General features: G+C 46.8%; 1 protein-coding gene across 1 annotated transcript in view; it reads left to right on the forward strand.

Moving 5' to 3' along the window:
• The window catches only part of Elovl2 (ELOVL fatty acid elongase 2), a 34,823-nt gene that overhangs the window by 10,000 nt on the left and 6,627 nt on the right, over window positions 1-18,196 (forward strand). Inside the window, exons 2-3 of the mRNA XM_052156595.1 lie at window positions 12,335-12,398; window positions 16,697-16,884. Of these exons, the coding sequence (XP_052012555.1) occupies window positions 12,335-12,398; window positions 16,697-16,884 (252 nt within the window). The remainder of the gene's footprint in view (window positions 1-12,334; window positions 12,399-16,696; window positions 16,885-18,196) is intronic.

The following is an 18,196-nucleotide window of genomic DNA, read 5'->3' on the forward strand; positions in this document are numbered from 1 at the left end:
GCCATTCACCCTTAACTGATCAGAGAGGCAAATGTTTGCCGAATTAATTTTAAAAGGTTTGAAGTAATTGTGACAGAATATAAGCACATGCATGAGATATATTTTGTGCATGTATGTGTGTGAATGTATGCATGCACATGTGGAGGCCAGGGGACAACCTCAAGCTGTTCCTCAGGAGCTGTCTATCTCCATCTCCGAGACAAGACTCTAACTGGCCTGGAACACGCCAAGTAGGTTAGCCTGGCTGGCCAGAAAATTCCAGGGATCTGGCCGGCCCACCTCCCCGGGGCTGGCATTTCAGGGACTGCTGCAGCTGGTCACTTTAGTGTCTGAACTAGCCCCCCAACCCTGACGTCGTTCATCCTCTACATTTACACAGGTGCATCTTTCTGCCAAGGTTAAACTTGGCAGATTAAGTTTAGGATCCATGTTATGCCTGAGGTCCAAGGTCTGCCCTGACTAAAGCACATCTGAGAAGGATGGCCAGGGCCAGGAGGCTGCCTTTTGCCTGTGGACTCTAGCCTGGCCTCTTGGCTGGATCAGTGTCTAAAGGGAAATTATAGAAAACTGGACATGGTTGACATGCTAACTGTCCCCTATATAGAAAGAAAGTGACCAGAAAGACAAGTAACTAATCTCATCTTAGCGATGAGAACCATACTTATCACTCCCACAGCATTCTGGGAGTTAATTATTGACAGAGAAACTGAGGTAAGCTGTAGAAAGGGTGTCATAGAACAAGGAGAGAGGAAGCCATGTCTTCTCTCTGTTCTCCTCCACAATTTTTCCACTGTGTTGGTTTTGAGAACAGTAATGGCTGCCTTCCCCAGTTAAACTGGAGAGCTGAGAATGTGTCCTGGGGTTAGAACACTTAACTAGCAGGCACAGGGCCCTGGAGTGAGGCCAGCAACCAAAAACCAAAGCAGCACGATACTTCACCTGGAATGTCTGCCTCTCCTTGTTACACCACTGCAGTTTCTCTCTCGATTTGTTTAAGGACATCACTGTTGAGGGCTAGACATTAGTTCAGCATGTAAAAGCATTTTCTACACAAGCCTCATGACCCAATTCCAATCCCAGAGCCCATGGAAAGGTGGAAGGAGGACTATAAAGTTATCCTCTGACTTCTGCATATGCCCCAACACACTCATGCCTCCACAATAGTGACAATAATAATAATAATAGTAGTAGTAGTAGTAATAGTAGTAGTAGTAACTTATTAAGTTATTCATTAAAATGACTTAAGATCATCACTTTTGAGATGAGCTGCTATTAAAGGCTAATCCTCTTCTACAATAACATTCCTTTTTGTATCTAATTCGCATGGTGGTAGAGCTATAAGGCAGAGACAGTGTGCCCCTCGTTGAGAGTTGAAAATGTAGAACACTTAAATGCCTGTCTCCTCCATGCCAACTTGGTGTCTTGAGCAGTTTTAGGTGGTTTTACAAAAATGCAAATTATTTAGTCTCCCAGTCATGCTGTTGTGTGGTGGTGACTTTTATCTCAGAGAGAATAAGGGGACCACTCAGAATGTTTCCCCCCGCCCCCCGAGTGTACTCTTCATGGTAGAGCACGGGTTCGAGGTTCTTTGTGGGTGGGTGGCGAGCAGAAGCGGCATTCCCGCAGACAGCAGCTGCTCGTGGCTGTGAAGGGAGCAGGGGAGTTTCCTTGCTTAAGCCTTGCTTCTCACTTGTCAAGGAGGGACAGTGATGCCTGTCTGACGGAGAGCGACTGAATACAGTGTGGTCTGTGCTATAGTCAGTGCCTCATTTGAATACACCGCGGACACTTTGAGCTAGTGTTGTCAGTCATATGTGCGCCCTAGAACTCTGAAACCTCACCTTAGAATGAACCAAGTAGAGGAAGTGGGCTCTTGATGGCTGTAAGGAGCTAATACGGGAGAATTAACAGCTCTTTATTCACCAGTGAAAATGTGAAAGGTAAGGAAAGCAAATCCTACAGCCACTAGTGCATGGCAGGGACACCTGACCCGTCCGATGGAGATGGTGGCTGTGGCTGGAGACATTCAGTCATGGACCCACGCCTGCTTCCAGCCAACGGTAATACCTCCTTGGGAAGCAGAAGGAGCAGAGAAAGGAGTCATAGCAGATGTGGGTAGGTAGGGTAGCATCTACTGTAGAGTTGACATGTGTGTGTTTTTCTAGGGTAGCATCTACTGTAGAGTTGACATGTATGTGTTTTTCTAGGGTAGCATCTACTGTAGAGTTGACATGCTGCATACAGTTAAAAAGCTAGGAGCCAAATCCCCAGGAAGAAACATCCTCTGAGAGAAACAGCAGTTACTGAGGAGCTCTGCAGTCAAAATTGGCTTGGTGGATGTGAGCAAAATCTGTCTATAGCCCCACCCTACATCCAGTCCTACTTAGGTCCATTTGAAGGAAGAATGTTAGGGAGTGAGTTTTAGGTTTAGGCAAAGGAATTGGTTCTATCCATAGAAATGTGGTACTTAGAACAAGAGAGTTCTACCCCTCTCTCAAAGTGTTTGCTTATGTTGTTGACAAGTAGAATTATAAATCCAAAATATAAATCTGAATGTAAGGATGGCTTAATCTTTAGCTATGCTGGTAATAATACTGTATGTAAAGTCCACATGTAATTGGACTACTGTCTGCAGACTGGTGATAATCATGTCCTCTGGTTTCCATTGCTGGCACTGGTAAAAGCAGAGGTCATATCCGAGTCAGCGGCCGTGTTAGAAGTGCGTGTGAAGATGACACAGAAGGGTACTTTCTTAGTGACTCTGAGGTAGAGCTGGATGTCGTGATGCACATTGGAGTTCCATGAACTCTTAATTAAAAAAAAGAAAAGATCCCTGTTCCTGGTGAGAAATGTTTTAGCAGCAGCTGCTTCCACTTCTATAGAAAAGATAACTGAAGTCCAAGGCCACACAGCTCCCACCCGGAGTCCAGAGGGGACCCTGGATCTGTTGATTCCTATACTGGCGCTTCTGCCTTGTCACAGTGTCACAGTGAAGCGCTCCTCTTCAAGGCTCCGGTGGAATTAGGAGAAGCTGTGTGACTATGCAGAATTTTATTTGTTATATGAGAGATTGTACCCCTCTGTATCCTAACTTCCCGTTAAATGTATGTAAGCTGAGAGACTTACAGGGCTTAACAGAAATAGCCTTCACTCTAAGGATGTTTCCTAGGTAGGAGTAAGCACCATTGGCGTGGTCAAGTGGCTGTCTTTGACATTGAATGAGCCCTCCATTAGAGGAGTCTAAAGGCTGGGGAAGAACAGACTAAGATGAACAATTTGGTGAGAAGCAACTGTGTGGTAAGCACCGCAAGGCCCTCTCTTCTCCCTAATTCTTTTATAGACAGAGGCCCTGTACCAGTGAGACTGGGCATGGGGACAGCGCAGTAGCCAGCTGAATCCTCCCACACTGCCTGCTTGTCAGGAGCAGCAGAGGAGACTCCACTTAAAATCAGTTTCAGATATGCGTGGTGGAGCATGCAGCCCTGGCCAAGCTTCAGCTGTAAGTGGGATTGCCCCTGAACTTCCTGTGAGTCCCAGAGGGCACCTGCCCTGGCAGCTCATCTGCCCAGCCTGACCTTCCTGCCAGGCTTGCTGCTGGCTGCCACGGCCAGCTCCACTTTGACCCTTGGGCTGTTTTATTAAAGCTCTGCTTATGAGTTTGCCTCTCTCTTTCCACACCAGCAATAGTTTGAGAAAATATTGTCTAGCATCTTTTTCTTTGGCTTTTCTAGTATACCTAAACCCAGCACACATTTTCTTTACCCAATCAGATAGAAACTTCAAGCCCCTGCTTCTCCAGAGACTAATTTTGGCTCCTATTGGAGAAACAGCTAGAACACTGGTCAGGCAGAGATAGCACCAACAAAGCCCCCTGTCCTGGAACCGTTTCTGCTGAAGGGGGAGCCAGGCAGGGCTCTCCCTCCTCCCTCTCATGTCTGTCACCACCACCTGTTGATGTTACTGGATTTATGTCTTCTCTTTTCCAGGGTGGAAGAAAAAACACTACAAAGGTTTCAGACCTGCATTAACCACAGTAGTGACATGCTCTAAATGGTATGGTTCTTAGAAAAGAAAAGTAAGTTTGAGAGTTGAAAAATGAGATAAAGATTCTGTGTAGACAGTCTCTTTATTCCACAAAATCATGACATACCAAATTGTATGTTTATTTTGAGCAATCAGGTAGCTTCCAGTGGTTCTTCTAGGGAACAGATTGAGGCACATGCTTTACAAAGGGGATTGGTTATACTCTCCTATACATGTGGCTTTGAACAGCTGGACTTTTCCTTTTTTAATTTTTATGTTGCATTTATAACTTTGAGATAGGGTGGGGTGGGCTTGAAGCTGTTTTTACTTAGCACATTAAAGAAAATTATTAGAACATCCAAACTTTCCCTTCTGACCAGTGTGGGAGGAGTGCGGTGGGATCCATGCAGGCCACTGAAGCCCCTGCAAGGCCATTCATGTTACCACAGTGGCACACACCACTGCTAATAAGGGCGCAGAAGCATTCTCTTTCCGAGGTCGAAGGGCCCTCTCTTCTCTCTGAATTTTCTTTTTTCTTTTTTTTCTTTTTCTTTTTTTCTTTTTACTTTTTTTATTTTTTTCTCTCTGAATTTTCTAAGACACAGAGAGCAGATACAGAGGACTGTCTATTGATTTCTCTGGAATATCTAGGTGAGAAATTGAAACATTTGCCTGTGGGATTTGGGAACAAACTTATCAGGCATTTCGTGTTAACAGACCTCTCTTCACATAGCCTATTAATTAGCTCAAGGTTCCTTTTGTGAGTTGTGTGTGTTTGTTTCAAAATCTGTGATAATTTTGCGCTTGCTGCTACTTGGTCAGCAATATCTCAGGGTCAGTTCTTCTTGTATGAACCTGGCACTCTTCCTACCAGCTTTGAGATTGGCAGAGAAGAAAGAACAAGAGGATGGGAGAACGAATATTCGTTAGCTTGTCTCTTTAAAACTGTGAGCCATAGATGGCCTCGGAGATCACATAACTCATAACACTGAATAACTTTTGTACAGTAATTTTAAAAAGTAGCCTCCAGAGGCCAAACAAGAGGCATAAAATGATCATGTTTAATTAGGATCATTTTGTACTACCCAGCTCTTTGTACTGCCTAATGAATAGAAATATTTATGGTAAGAAAGGGGAGTCAGAGTTCATTAGCACTCTTATTTAGAAGGCATCAGAACAGTAACCAAGAGAAAACCTAAGACAGGACTTCTGATGTTGCTGATTTCTGAACATGGGCATCAAAGTCTTGCGTTTATATTAGTCTGACAGTATTTTGGCACTTTGGCTTTGTCATGTGTGTGTAGCTCATGATAGCTCTGTCTTCTGTTCCCATCGTCTATAGACAGACACTTGACACCACCTTCTCACCCACAGAGGTCACATCTATTGTCCACACTGCCTTATGACCCCTTAGTCACGAACAAATGAAACACGAACTGTTAGCACCCTTATGACGCTGAGTACCTAGAGTTAGCCTGAGTACCCTGTCACAGAAGCCAAGGGGAATGGACTTCCCGGTCTCTGTGCCCACAGCCAAGCTTCCTTCCGCCTTTTGGCAGTGACCACTAGTGATGCACACTTGACTCTGTGTCTGTGGAAAAGCTAAGGGAGAGGTGTAATATTCCTTCACCTTCTAGGAAAGACTGCAGTAAGGGCCAGCTGTCACTTTAGTGATGATACCCTGCCAAACAGAAGAATGTGTCCCAAGGGTTTCATTCAGCAGGGCTAGAGCCTGTTCCCCAGCAGTCCTTTAGGAATTGATTTCACAGCCTGAGTTAATACAAGGTAGACCAGCCACATGGCTCTCGGGTTCTCTTGTCAGAGGTAGCAGCTTAAAAAGACATCTCTTTGAATTTTTAAAAAATATATTGGAATGCTGTGGATATCTTTATAATATATAGCTCTGCCTAGAAATCATACGGATATGACCTTTGCTTAGAAAATGAGGACTAAAATCTGACCCACATTTTCCCATGAAATCATTAGAAGCCTTGCTTTGTTTCACATTCAAAGGGATAGCACTTGTCCCTGAGAAGCGCTTGTCCCTGAGAAGCAGTCTGCGTCCCTCTGCTCAGCACTTGACAACCAGAGCGCATGTGAACACAATTTCCTTTCATTGCTGCTGCTCTTGTGAAAGGGCCTCTTTCTTTCTGTGTCCCTGAGTTCTAAAACTGGCACCGATCTGCCTCTTCTGAGTAGAAAATCTGGCTTTGGCTTAATCTCCAAGGAGTTTTATAGTAGCTGCCCACTTCCTGTGGAAGCAGAGGTTGTAATGGCTGTGGCAAAGATCTTGACCTAGTAGAATTACTTGTTGTGAACTGGAGCTTCTCGCTTAATGTGTAGTGGATTTCGTTTTACTCAGTTAATATAAGTTATTTAGTATCTATTAATAAGACCAAAATGTTATAAGAAAAATGTTTGTATTTTATTTCCATTCTTACACTTTTTATAATTACTTAAATTAATTTGATTGTGTGTGTTCAGTGCACACAGTACTGTGTTACATGAGGACATTTTCATAGGGCACACGTCATACACTGAACATGTCCCGCTCATCTCCCTCACCCCCTCTTCCCACCCATATCCTCCTCCCTTTGATCGACTTTCTTCTGGAATTTTCTCATCATATATGCACAGTTTTACATATCTATATAATTTATACCAACCCCAGTGAGAAAAACATATTTGTTTTTATTTAAGATTGGATTAATTTGCTTACTATGATTATCTCCAGTTAGATCCTTTTTCCTGCAAGCAACTTAGTTTTTCATTATTGCTGGGGAAAAGTCATCCTGCGCATTTTCCATGTGTTTTATGCCCACTCTTCTGTTGTTGGACAGCAGGGTAGCTCTGTTACTTAGCTAGGTAAGTGGTGTGCTTCTGTAAACACTGGTGAGTCTGGGTCTCTGGGATTGCTGACTGGGCTCCTCCAGGACCTTCCTGAGCTCCTGAACCCAGGCCATCTGACGGATCTAGTTTCTCCTGGCTTGGAATCCCCACAATGGCTCCCACAGTGATGGACTAGTTCTCACTCCCATCAACTGTGTGTCCTCACTAACATTTGTTGTCTTCCTAAAGACCAATCTGGCTTGGGTGAGATGGAGTCTCAGTACCAGTTTGCATTGGCATTTCTTTGCTATTCAGTGAAGAGCCCCGACTTCTAAATTAACTAGGAAGAAACTAATTTTGCATATTAACTTTTATGAAATATACTTAATGAAATACATTTAATAAAATACCTTTAACCTGAGTTAATACATAAGTCATTTAAGCCTCATAATTATATTTTCAAGTCTGTTTTTGGCTTGGGCAAATGCTCATGTGTTGAGAGTTTACCCACTATGTATGCATAAGGCCCTTCATCCAGTCGCCAATATGAACAGTAAATACATTAGTAAGCTCTACTTTTGAGGTGTGTCTTTGATATCCAAGCACTGTCCTGTGCTCCATGGATACCCACTTGATGCGACCTTGTGATTCCTTGTGTGCATGTGTAATTTATGTTTCACCTGTTCTTTGCCCCAGCTTTAAAAATTCCCTTAAGTATCCAGTGCCGAAAGGCACATGTACCAGACCAGGTCTTTTTCAGGGGGCCACCAGCTTTAGTCCTGTCTGACTTTGGCCTGTTGCTTTGGGGCATCTGTGGGAAGGTTGTCTTCTTTTGCTCACACACCCTTTTCTGGGCAAGTACCACACCCACAGTCTCTTCCATCTGTGGATGCTGATTGGTTGCTGTACTCTGCTGTGTGGCCATACCATTGCCCCACCCAGTATTCCTGACTTCTGGGTGCTGGTCCTGTAGCCCTTAATAGCAGATATCCTGCTATTTCCATAGAACATTTTCTATGGAAAATTTGAGGAGAAAGCCTCTTATGTTCTTAGATTATAAAACATTGTTACCTGGCAAACCCAGTGTCTTTGCAAGTAAAAGTACAGTGTTTCTTTTGGGCAGGGTCTTAGTACTCAGCCCAGGCTGGCCTTAAACTCAGCCATCCTCCTTCCCTGGTCTCCCGGGCATGGAGAGGGGTGCAGGGAGAAGGGGCTGGTGTTGCAGACATGCTCCACTGTATGGGACTCTTTCTGAGCACCGGTGTCTTTCTGCCTGTGTTCCCTGAGAAGCAGCCCCGGGGAATCCTGGGAAACAGAGCCTCGCTATCTTTGACATCGCTCCGTTTGTGTCCCGTGTTCTGCACTCAGCGGGCAGTGTCTGACCTCTCCACCAGTCCAGCAATCTGGGATGAATCCATTTCAGAACATTGGGTTCTTGTGCAGAGTGGGCTGTCCTAGCAGTTCCCAGAGGATGCTGAGAGCCAGAGGGAGAGCCAGTTCTCCCACTGTAGCGCGTGCAGATAGAAGATTACACTGATGCCCTGTCACACTCCAGAAAACTAACTGTTCTCTAAAGTCCATTATTGAGATTATGCTGGGCACTGATGGCTATAAAACCTAGAATGAAAAAGACTGGGAAGCATGGGCCTTGTTGAGCAGCAGAGGGCTTGCCAGGAATCTAGAAAACCTCGGATTCCATTCCTGGTTTGTTTACAGCTTGTCTAGTTGGAGGTTTCCATTGGACCTGGTACCTTCGACTTCAGCATCACTCTTGCTTGCCGCAGGCTTTCCAGTCCCTCTCTCCTCTCTGAGCCATTATTCATTTGCCAAAGACAAATTCCTAATGCTCAGTCCTCATACGTCAAACCTGCCATGAGGAGTGCTGTCACCAGGGAGAGAGAGGTCGGAAGTGGAGCCCCACAGTTTGCTAGCCCCAGTTCTAGGGTGCCTGGAGAACTCATTCATCAAGAGAGCCATCACACAGGTGCTGGGGAGCCCTCATGTGAGCCAGACAGAGAGGCTTTGGGGTATCTTGGGAGGAGGGAAATACAGAGAGAAGAAAATTCACTTAGGCATCCAGGTATCAGTAAGCAGGTTCTATGAAGCGGCACAGAAGAAGCATGTGATGTGATAGGATCACTAAAGATCAGGCATACCTAGGGCAGAGTATCAATACATGGATACATGGCCCACAGAGGGCCCTGGGTACATAGAGTAAGGAAACAGCTGGAGGCCACTGATCTCTAGTCCAGCCAGCCAAAGGAGGTAATGACAATTATTTGATTTTCCAAAATTCTCCAGATTTTATGCAGAGTAAGAATGCTAGTTCCCGAGCCAAGCCTGTCAGTGCATGTCTACAATACCTACTCTCAGGACCCTGAGGTGAGGGAACTGCAAGGTCAGCCTGCGCTGCACAGCAGGATGCCACCAAAGCAAGTTCCTGTTGAAGTGACCAATTAGATGCCAAGGAGTTGGGGTCATTTGCATAGGCTCTCCCTTGGTTTGCCTTACTGCAGTCTACTGAGTGGGGATAATTCCAGGAGCTGGCCAGCAGGCTCAGCAGTCAGCCATCCTAAGCCCTGGGCAGAGGGGAGAGATCTCATTTTCTACAGTCCCTTGCCCCTGAGGGGACACGTTTCCTCCTGAGTTCCCTACACCTCAGCTCTGGCTTGAGGCTCTTGGGAAGTTTCTGGCACTGGAGTTGTATCCTGTTTCCTGACTTACTGTCACCCAACTCTCAAGCATTATTGTATTTGCAAACACATAAAGAGAGAAGTAAAGTAAAGATTTTTACATTTTTACACTCAAATGTAATCATCTGTTTTACGGTCTCAATGCCCTTGTTTTGAGAAACAGTGAACTTCTGGTGAAACTTCCTATTCTGTCTTTAAACCATTCTCCAAAAACTCAGCTAATAAGACAGAAGAGACACCCAGATCCTGAATCACTTTTTAAGGTAAAATATAATGCCACCATAAACAGAAACTCAAGTCAGCAAAACAGAACTAGTGACACAGCTCAGCGGTACCAGCCCACAACCTGAGTGTGAGCCTGTTCACACCTGTAAAATGCCGGAAAAACAAACTGGTTTGACCTGACCTCCAACTGGGGCAGTTAGGGATGGGTGGGCATCCAGTCAGCACTGCGTGGCAGAAAGCTAAGTTTACGCTTTCTGGTCTCTGGTTCCCTGAGTGCTCCCAGAAGCCAGTGGTGAGGGCGTGGGCAAGGGTGTATCTTAAGCAAGCTGCCAAGGCTTCTGGAGTCTGTGCAGTGGGACTGCTGAGTGGGACACCACTCCTGGGGGGGGGGGGGGTTCACACTTACGAGAGAAGTAGGAGCAAGCAGGCCTTAGCCAGTGCTGCCTCCAGCTGGCCACGGTGAGGGCAGCATGGAGGAAGAGCTCGCACAGGGAGCACTGTGTTAGTAGTGGACATGATGAGGTGGGGGCCCAGCTTGCTTGAGGTGTGCAGAACCATGGCTTCCCAGTGCTTATGGCACTCACAGCTTTCTTTACATGCTTTCCACACGGCGCCATTTCTCTTTTTGCTTGAAGACATCTTCAGCACACTGTGAAGTGCAGTCCTGCTGCCTACAGGCGCTCCCTTATGTGTATGTGCAAGTGTCCTTATTTAACCATTATTTAACCTGTAATTTTGAAGGATATTCACACACACACACACACACACACACACACACACACACACACACACTGTCCTCAGGAGCCTCATCTCTTCCTGGTGTGTCTCAAGGATGCTTAGGTTAAAACCTCTGTCCTGTTCTAGTACAGTTCTGAGAGCCTCATAATATTTCTTTTGTCCAAGAGTTAAGACTTAATCTCTAGACAGAGACATCCAGGAAGCTGAGGAGCATGCAGCCCTGACCCTGCACGTGGCATCTGACATGGCACTGGCACCAGTGTGTGGTAGCTAGTCAGTGGATAATGAGGAATGGAAGACTAGCACCCTTTTATCCTTTTTCTCCTCTGCTCCCTCTTCCCGTCTTCTGTTTCTTTCCACATTATAAGGAAAATTCTGCTAATTTACAGCAATAATGAGTTTGTATCCTAATTGAAGCTTTCTTTCTTAGGTCTGTAAATTTCAGAAAATGGATTTTGAACCTTAGCAAACAAACTGAAAAAGTTTAAACATTTGTTCACGGTGTGGCAACTGCCACGAGTCCATCTGTGAGTTAGTTAGTACCCTTATCTGTGGAAGAGTGAGAGGCCTGACCAGGCCTGCACACTGATAGCCCCACCACCGCCATTCCATCCCACCAAGATGCCACGGTCACGTCACGTCACTTCACGTCACTGCCCTGTCTCAGACCTGTAGTTATCCTAAGACACTCCACGTAGAAGCCAAAGGTTAAAAAGTTGTTTACAAGGTTCAGGCATGTTTTAGCCAAAGCACTTTTTACAGAGATATTATGAAATAAAAGATACTGTAACTCACTGGCTCTGCAGCAGCTGCTCTGAGAGCTGTCTACTCCACAGCCTCCCTCCCAAGCTTCCTCAGGGTCCTAAAGACCTTTTTCTTTTTCTTGAAATTTTAGGATCAAAAAACAAATCGGGCTAGGTCTCAACACAGTCACAAACACACAGGTCCTGTCCTCAGATGCCAGGCCTCAGCCCCCTCCTCTCAGCCTGGCTCGACTGGGTGTCTGGGCGTGAGGTGTTTGGCAGTCCTGACTGCACTGTCCTTTGAATCTGGAGCTCATTCCTACAAGACAATTGTGAGGCTGTCGCACCCAACTGCTACCAAAGTCATCACCTGAAATTCCTTCCCAGAACCCTGGATCTCATTCTCCATCTCCCATTGCTTGAAGCGGGAGTTCCAGACCTTTGTGATGGGGGCGGGAGACTTGAGCATCCATTATGAGCAGACAGTAAGGGTGAGGGGCAGGCCAAGGTGGCGGCAGCCAGCGTGTTCACCTTAAGATGCTTAGCAACAGCCTAGCCCCAAGCTGAATGACAAGAATTAATCCAACCCCCCAGTAACATTCTTTGCTGTAATGTTGATTACTGCTAAGGTGCACACACAAAGGTGACAGAAGAAGAGTTCTAATATTAGCCCAGTTTCTTTCTGAACTGGAAAAGCAAGCGTCCTTTAAAGCTGCGGGTTTGGCCCCGAGTCCCTGGTGAAAACTCTGTTCCCCAGCCACAGAATCCCCATTTCCTATAGCACCTCCCATTGCAGCCAGTGAGAGCTTTGCCTGTGAGCACTTTAGAGGTGAATGGAACTGAGGTGAGCCACTCCACGTGTCTGAGTCCATCTGTGTTGGGACTCTTCTTACTGAGGAAACACAAGAGGGTTGTTTCCACCGCAGTCTTTGCGAGCTGGTTACAGCAAGGCTGGGCTTCCTGTCCTTTCTCGGTCTGTAGTCACAGACCCCGAAGCTGAGGCATACATAGATTCAGGAGCTACAGGTTGGTGACGCTAAGTTTAAAAAAAGGAAAAGCTGCTTAATTTCCCCTCTGTTTCAGGAGCAGCTGAAGGCCTTTGATAATGAAGTCAATGCTTTCTTGGACAACATGTTTGGACCACGAGGTGAGTAGGCCGCTTGGGAACAGGCTGGAAGAAGGCCGTTTGCATGGAGGGAAGCATCCTTGTCTCTGGGGTTCTGAGAACTGCAGCATCCTCTATCCTTCTGAACTGTACCCTGCCTTCCACTAGGTGGCCCTTCCCAGAACAGAGGAAGCCCAGTTTCTTCCGCCTCACTGTGTCTCCTGGGGTGAGGGCCAGGTTTTCCTCTAAGGTACCAGCTCTGGGCCAGTGCCTTCTCGTCACCCACAGTCTCTAGTCACAGCCTGTCTCCCTCACTCTCATAGACATGGCCACTCTAGACATCCTTGGACTCCTCAAATATGTAAATGGGTTTTATTCGCTGCTTTCCTGTGCCTGGGCTTCTCCTCTCTTGTTTTCCTCTTCCCTTCTGTCAGCTCCTGCTGCAGCTGAGGGCTGTCTTTCTTGGGTGACTTCCCTTCTGCTGCGCCTCACTACTCTAGTCTCCTCATCCCTCTCCTGCGCAGGCTTCCTGGTCGCCACTTGTCTCATGTAAGCAGGAGCCATATCTCTGTGTGCCATCTATCACAGAGGTGTCAACAGCTCGGGAACAGAGGACCTGATACTTCTAACTAGATGATGTCTAGACAGATGTTTCGCTTCACTTGAGCATGGGTTGATTGGCAAGCTTGTTGGAAATCTTTTGTTTCCACAAGGGATGTCCTCAAGACTGTGAAGACAGGGAAGGAGGCGGAGGTTTTCCTTCTTCTCACAGCTTGGAGATCATTTGGACCATCCCCCAGTTTCTGATGAGGCTCTGAAACCTGTGCTAAGTGAATAGTGATTTATAGAAACTAAGGTTCGGCGGGGGTAGGGGGGGTGTTCCATTCTTTCCCCTTGAGGGTCCTTTGTGGTAGGCTAGCAGTCTGTAACTTCTGCTCTCCCTGCTGACAGTTCTAGTGACGTGGGGAGGAGCTGACCCAGAGTTAAGGGCAAAGCCTCCTGCGTAGGCTGGAGGCCACAGGAGCTGTGCATTCTCCAGGACCACAGCTTTCTGTTCGATTCTCTCAGCCGAGAGTTAAACATTGATCGCTCTGGACTAAGTTCACACTGCACGCTGCTGTCAATAGATTGGTGGGAGCTGGAGTGGCTCACTCTGCTTCATAGCAGGGAGATTGTGAAATTTACAATTTGATCACTGAATTGGGTTACTACAGTCACATCAAGAATCCTTGTGCCTTCCTAAAGGTGACTGCCACACCCAGCCACCTCGGGGGCATCCTTGGCTTTTTTTGATCTTGTGTACTCCACATCAGTGGTGCTGTGGGATATGCCAGACACAGTAACGCTACTCAGATCCCCACATCCCCACCCCAAAGCCACAATGAACACTAGCTGCTGTGTTTTAGCTGCAGCAGGTGTGATCACCTTTAAGGATAGCATGTGGGAGCAGCATGGCAGGCACAGTAAAGACATTCAGGTGTCAGATGACGTACTTTACACACTCTCCTCCTGACACAATGGCTGTGAGTCCAGGTGAGACGAGAGGGAGACTGGTTCTTTTTCATAGAGCACAGGTGGAGGTTGCAGAGGAACACCTAGCACAGGGAACAGGATGCAGCCAAGACACTAGGCCATAAGTCTGCATAGCCTAGGACTGGGGCTTTGACAGTGACAGACACATTCCTGCGGTTCTGGCGTCCAGATAGGGCTCGCACTGTCCCCGTGACCTCTGTGCTGCTCTCCCAGTGCAGGGTTTTGGGCAGGCTGGTGTCGTTGGTATAGCATTCCTTACATCTTCTGTCCGTCTTGTAAAGATATCAACTGACTGGCTTGGGCCCACCCTAATGATGCCATCTTGCCATGATTGTGATTGTAACTGCAGGGCTCCGGCTTAGGGGGAAGCCATATGTGTAGCAGCAGGAGTTGAGTGTGTCTTGGCGGGCCACGGTTCAGAGGCAGCACTGTAACTTGGGTAGGGAAGCTGACCACGGTGAGCTTTCTGCCCTCTGTGGCTCCACTCTGGGGTTCTCAAAGGACCCCCAGGAATGGCCATGTTGTCTCTCTAAAAGGCTTGCTTTGAGAACTCAGTCAGAACATATCAAGGCTTGAGGTGGTGCCTGACATGGAGAAAGTGCCCATCACAGTTAGGCATGGCAGGAGACCCCAGTAGGAAAACAAAGTGGCCGTTCCCTTGTTGAGCAAATGAAGCTGAGGTTACGAAAGGGAGTGGGAGATGGCTCCCTCCGGAAAGTAGCATCTGTATGTAGGCCTTAAGGGATGGGCAGGAGGACACATACACATGTGCTTCTAGGGGAGTGTGAGCTGGCGTCAGGAAGGCTGTAGCCGATCTAATCCCAGAGTTCCCATCTTCTTGTCCTTGTCACCAGGGAGCTGTCTACAGAATCCTCTCCGGCACAGCAGTGGTGCTCACCAAGGCATTTTCCTCGTTAGTGTAGTCTGTAAGGGTGTCAAGAAAAGGTCAGACTAGACAGTGTAGGGCATTCCAGGGAGAAGCAGCAAGGTCAAGAAAGGGAGACACCCGTGGTAGAACCCATTTTTTATGCTATCTGCATGGGATACATAAAGGATGCAAATATTGTGATTCCACAGCAACTTTTAAGCAAAAGGGGCTAGCAAGCAAATCCCGCTTGTGTGCAGCCCCTTCCAGGGCTCACCCTGTGACAGAACTTCATCGTGGGCTTTGTATATAGCATCACATCTTTACCCTCTGGAGGAGTGTGGCGAACCGTGGCTCTTGTCCCTGCAGTTGTCCCTCCACTCCCGACACAACTCTATATCTGCAGCTTGGTAGGAGGCTGTCCTCGGCCAGCCAGTCCCGGGCTGTGCCATTTTGTCCTTTGTGCCACCAGTGCCACGTGTTCCCCGTTGTGGAATGCCACCACTCTGTGAACTCATTGGGCTTACTGCAGTGGACCTGTGCAAATTCTAGGCATCAGGGATTATGATACAATGGTGGCGTGCCCACTTCCCTTGATCCTTCCTACGGGAGGGACCCAGCAAGGCATCTGGGTTGAGGTGGCAGTGCAGACACTGCTGCTCTCCATCGTATTGCCTTCTTCGTGTATTTTCATCCGTAAGATGTGTCAGCATGAACAAAGGCAGTGACTGATGAGACGCACTCAGGAGCTGCCTCCCTCCATTCTCTCGGTCAGTGTCTGGCTGGAGCTCTCTGCTCCATGGTAGCTTTGTAAATGTAAAGGTGTGTGTGTGTGTGTGTGTGTGTGTGTGTGTGTGTGAGAGAGAGAGAGAGAGAGAGAGAGAGAGAGAGAGCGAGCTTCTGTGCAATGTGTGTGTACAGGAGCCTGAAGAGGTCAGAATAGGCATCAGAGCCCCTAGACTAGACCTGGAGTCACACAGGTCATGAGTAGCCCTGTAGGTCTGGGCACTGAACCAGAGAACTCTGCAAGAACAAGTGCTCTTCACCTCTGAGCCATCTATCCAGCCCTTAAGTATCAAGTTTTCTGTCCTTGTTTTTAAGACAGGGACTTATGTATACAAGGCTGGTCTAGAAGTAAAAGATGTGCCTACCCCTGCCTCCTAGGTGCTGGGATTAAAGATGTATATAGCACTCCCTGCCCATGAAAACTTTCAAATTTATTTTTTCTACTTTTTAACTGTGAGGATATGAGTATGCACACTAAAGGTCAGGTGCCTGTGGTGTCCATTCGCATGAAGCTGATAACCTTCTGATTGTCTCATTAGCATCACAGAAACTTAACTATGCAGCTGGCTGTAAGCTAGCTTGCTTAACTCAGGATCGATTTGTTCCCCTCCCCCAATCTCTCTCTCCCCCTCTCTCTACCTCCCCCACCCTTATCTGAAGTTTTGTTCTGTAGTTTCTGTTGCCCACAATCTACTATACTCCCAAAAGTTTTAATGGAAATTTTCAGAAGTAACAATTTGTATGTTTAAAACTACCTACTGTTTTTAAATAGCACATCCTTTCTGAAACCTGAAATTATTCCTTTGTCCAGTATATTGCACTGAGCTTGTATCAAAGTAACACCTGTTTTAGCCATTTGGTTAATATGAAGAAAACCATAAACTGCATTCTTTAAGTGAAAAGTAAAAGTCCCCAACCTACTAAGAAAACGCTGAGAAGGAACCAGGGTATCTGAGAATTTGTTCAGGGAAAAGCAACTTAACCTGAGTTCATCTCAAACGCCGAGTGCTCAGTGAGGACAGGACTTGTGTTCACTGGAGACCGGGATGTGCACCATCGATGCGGCGCCCCCTGTACACACGAGCATGTGTGTCGGAGTTGCTAACCATGGGGGACCATCACTCCTTGGGCTCCTCACTGCAAACCTTCTTTGCAGACTCTCGAGTTCGAGGGTGGTTCCTGCTGGACTCCTACCTTCCCACCTTCATCCTCACCCTCCTGTATCTGCTCTCGATATGGCTGGGCAACAAGTACATGAAGAACAGGCCTGCTCTGTCCCTCAGGGGGATCCTCACCTTGTACAACCTCGGAATCACACTCCTTTCTGCATATATGCTGGTGGAGGTAAGTGCGTGGGCATGCACTCCGCTGGCTTCCCTCAGCAGTGTCAGACTGAGAGAGCTGGGTAGGCACACCTTCCGGAGCTGTGCAAGGTAGCAGTTAGTGCTGCACCGCCCTGCCAGAACCTGAGAAAGTTGTTCCTGCACTGGTACTCTGCCTAAGCAAAGTGTCAGAAGCCCTTGTGCTCCCTCGAGTTTGGGCCTGGTTCTGTGTTCTGTAGCCAAATTAAAAGTAGAGTCATGATTTGGCTTAAAAGGACTTTGGAAGGTCATGTCTTACACTTTTCTTCCCTTGTATACTGTATGATTCTAAGGCCTAGAAGAGTCCCTCTGTATTGTAAAAGTCAAATTTGACCTGCAGGTAGTGTTCAGGTTCATGTACAGGGATGTAGATGTCCCCCTGCAGAGTCCTGCCCAGCCTTTGGAATGTGCTGGCAAGACTGGCGTGACGCTAGTTGGCTCTAGATGCCTACCAAGCCTTTACCCACTTCTCAACCTGCAAAGCATCAGACCAAAGGCAGAAGTAATGGTCACTTTGCCCAATGCCAAGAGAAATAGAAAAGTATTCAACTTGTTCTAGCAAAAATAAAGAGGAGACAGAAAAAGTCATTTTTAAGGAAAAAATAGAATAAAACCATCCCTCCAAAGTGGTTATAAATGTCTAGTTATGATGCAAGTCAGACTTTTCCACTGTCCGTGAGTTTTAGAAGGTGGTACATGCTTGTCTTAAAATGCAGGTCTCTCACTGTGACTTGACTTTGTGCACTAGCTAATGTCCACCATTTTAATAGTAGCCATTAGCTATTGCGGAGATGAAGTGCTGGTGGGTGGAAATATAGGAGAAGAAAGCTGTGGAAGCAGTCCCAGTGTCTCATCACACAGGGCCCGCCATGCCTTCTGACACAGAAAGGCAAGTTTAGGTTCTTTAGTAAAGTGTATTTAGCATGGTAAGTGTACGCTGGTCAGATAAAGTGATGCATTTATTTAGTTTTTCTTGACACAGGCTTTTCCTATGTAGCTCTGGCTATCCTGGAACTCACTATGTAAACCAGGTTGAACTCGTCGAGATTCATCTACCCCTGCCTCCCTAATGCTGGAATAAAAGTGTGTCGCCATGCGAGACTTAGTTTCTTTACATGGCTGGAAGCAACCGCATTGCAGGCTGCGGGTGAGAGTGATTTGGATTAAGGTGGAAAGGAAGGGCTGAAGCCGATAGACTGACTTTAGGCGAGGTTTGGAGTTACCTCATCCATACTGGCTTAAGGTTACTCTTCTTTGACAAGCTTAATTTCTTTCAGTATAAAGGTTAGATTAAA

The sequence above is a fragment of the Apodemus sylvaticus genome, chromosome 14 (genome assembly GCF_947179515.1).
Source record: "Apodemus sylvaticus chromosome 14, mApoSyl1.1, whole genome shotgun sequence".
NCBI lineage: Eukaryota > Metazoa > Chordata > Mammalia > Rodentia > Muridae > Apodemus > Apodemus sylvaticus.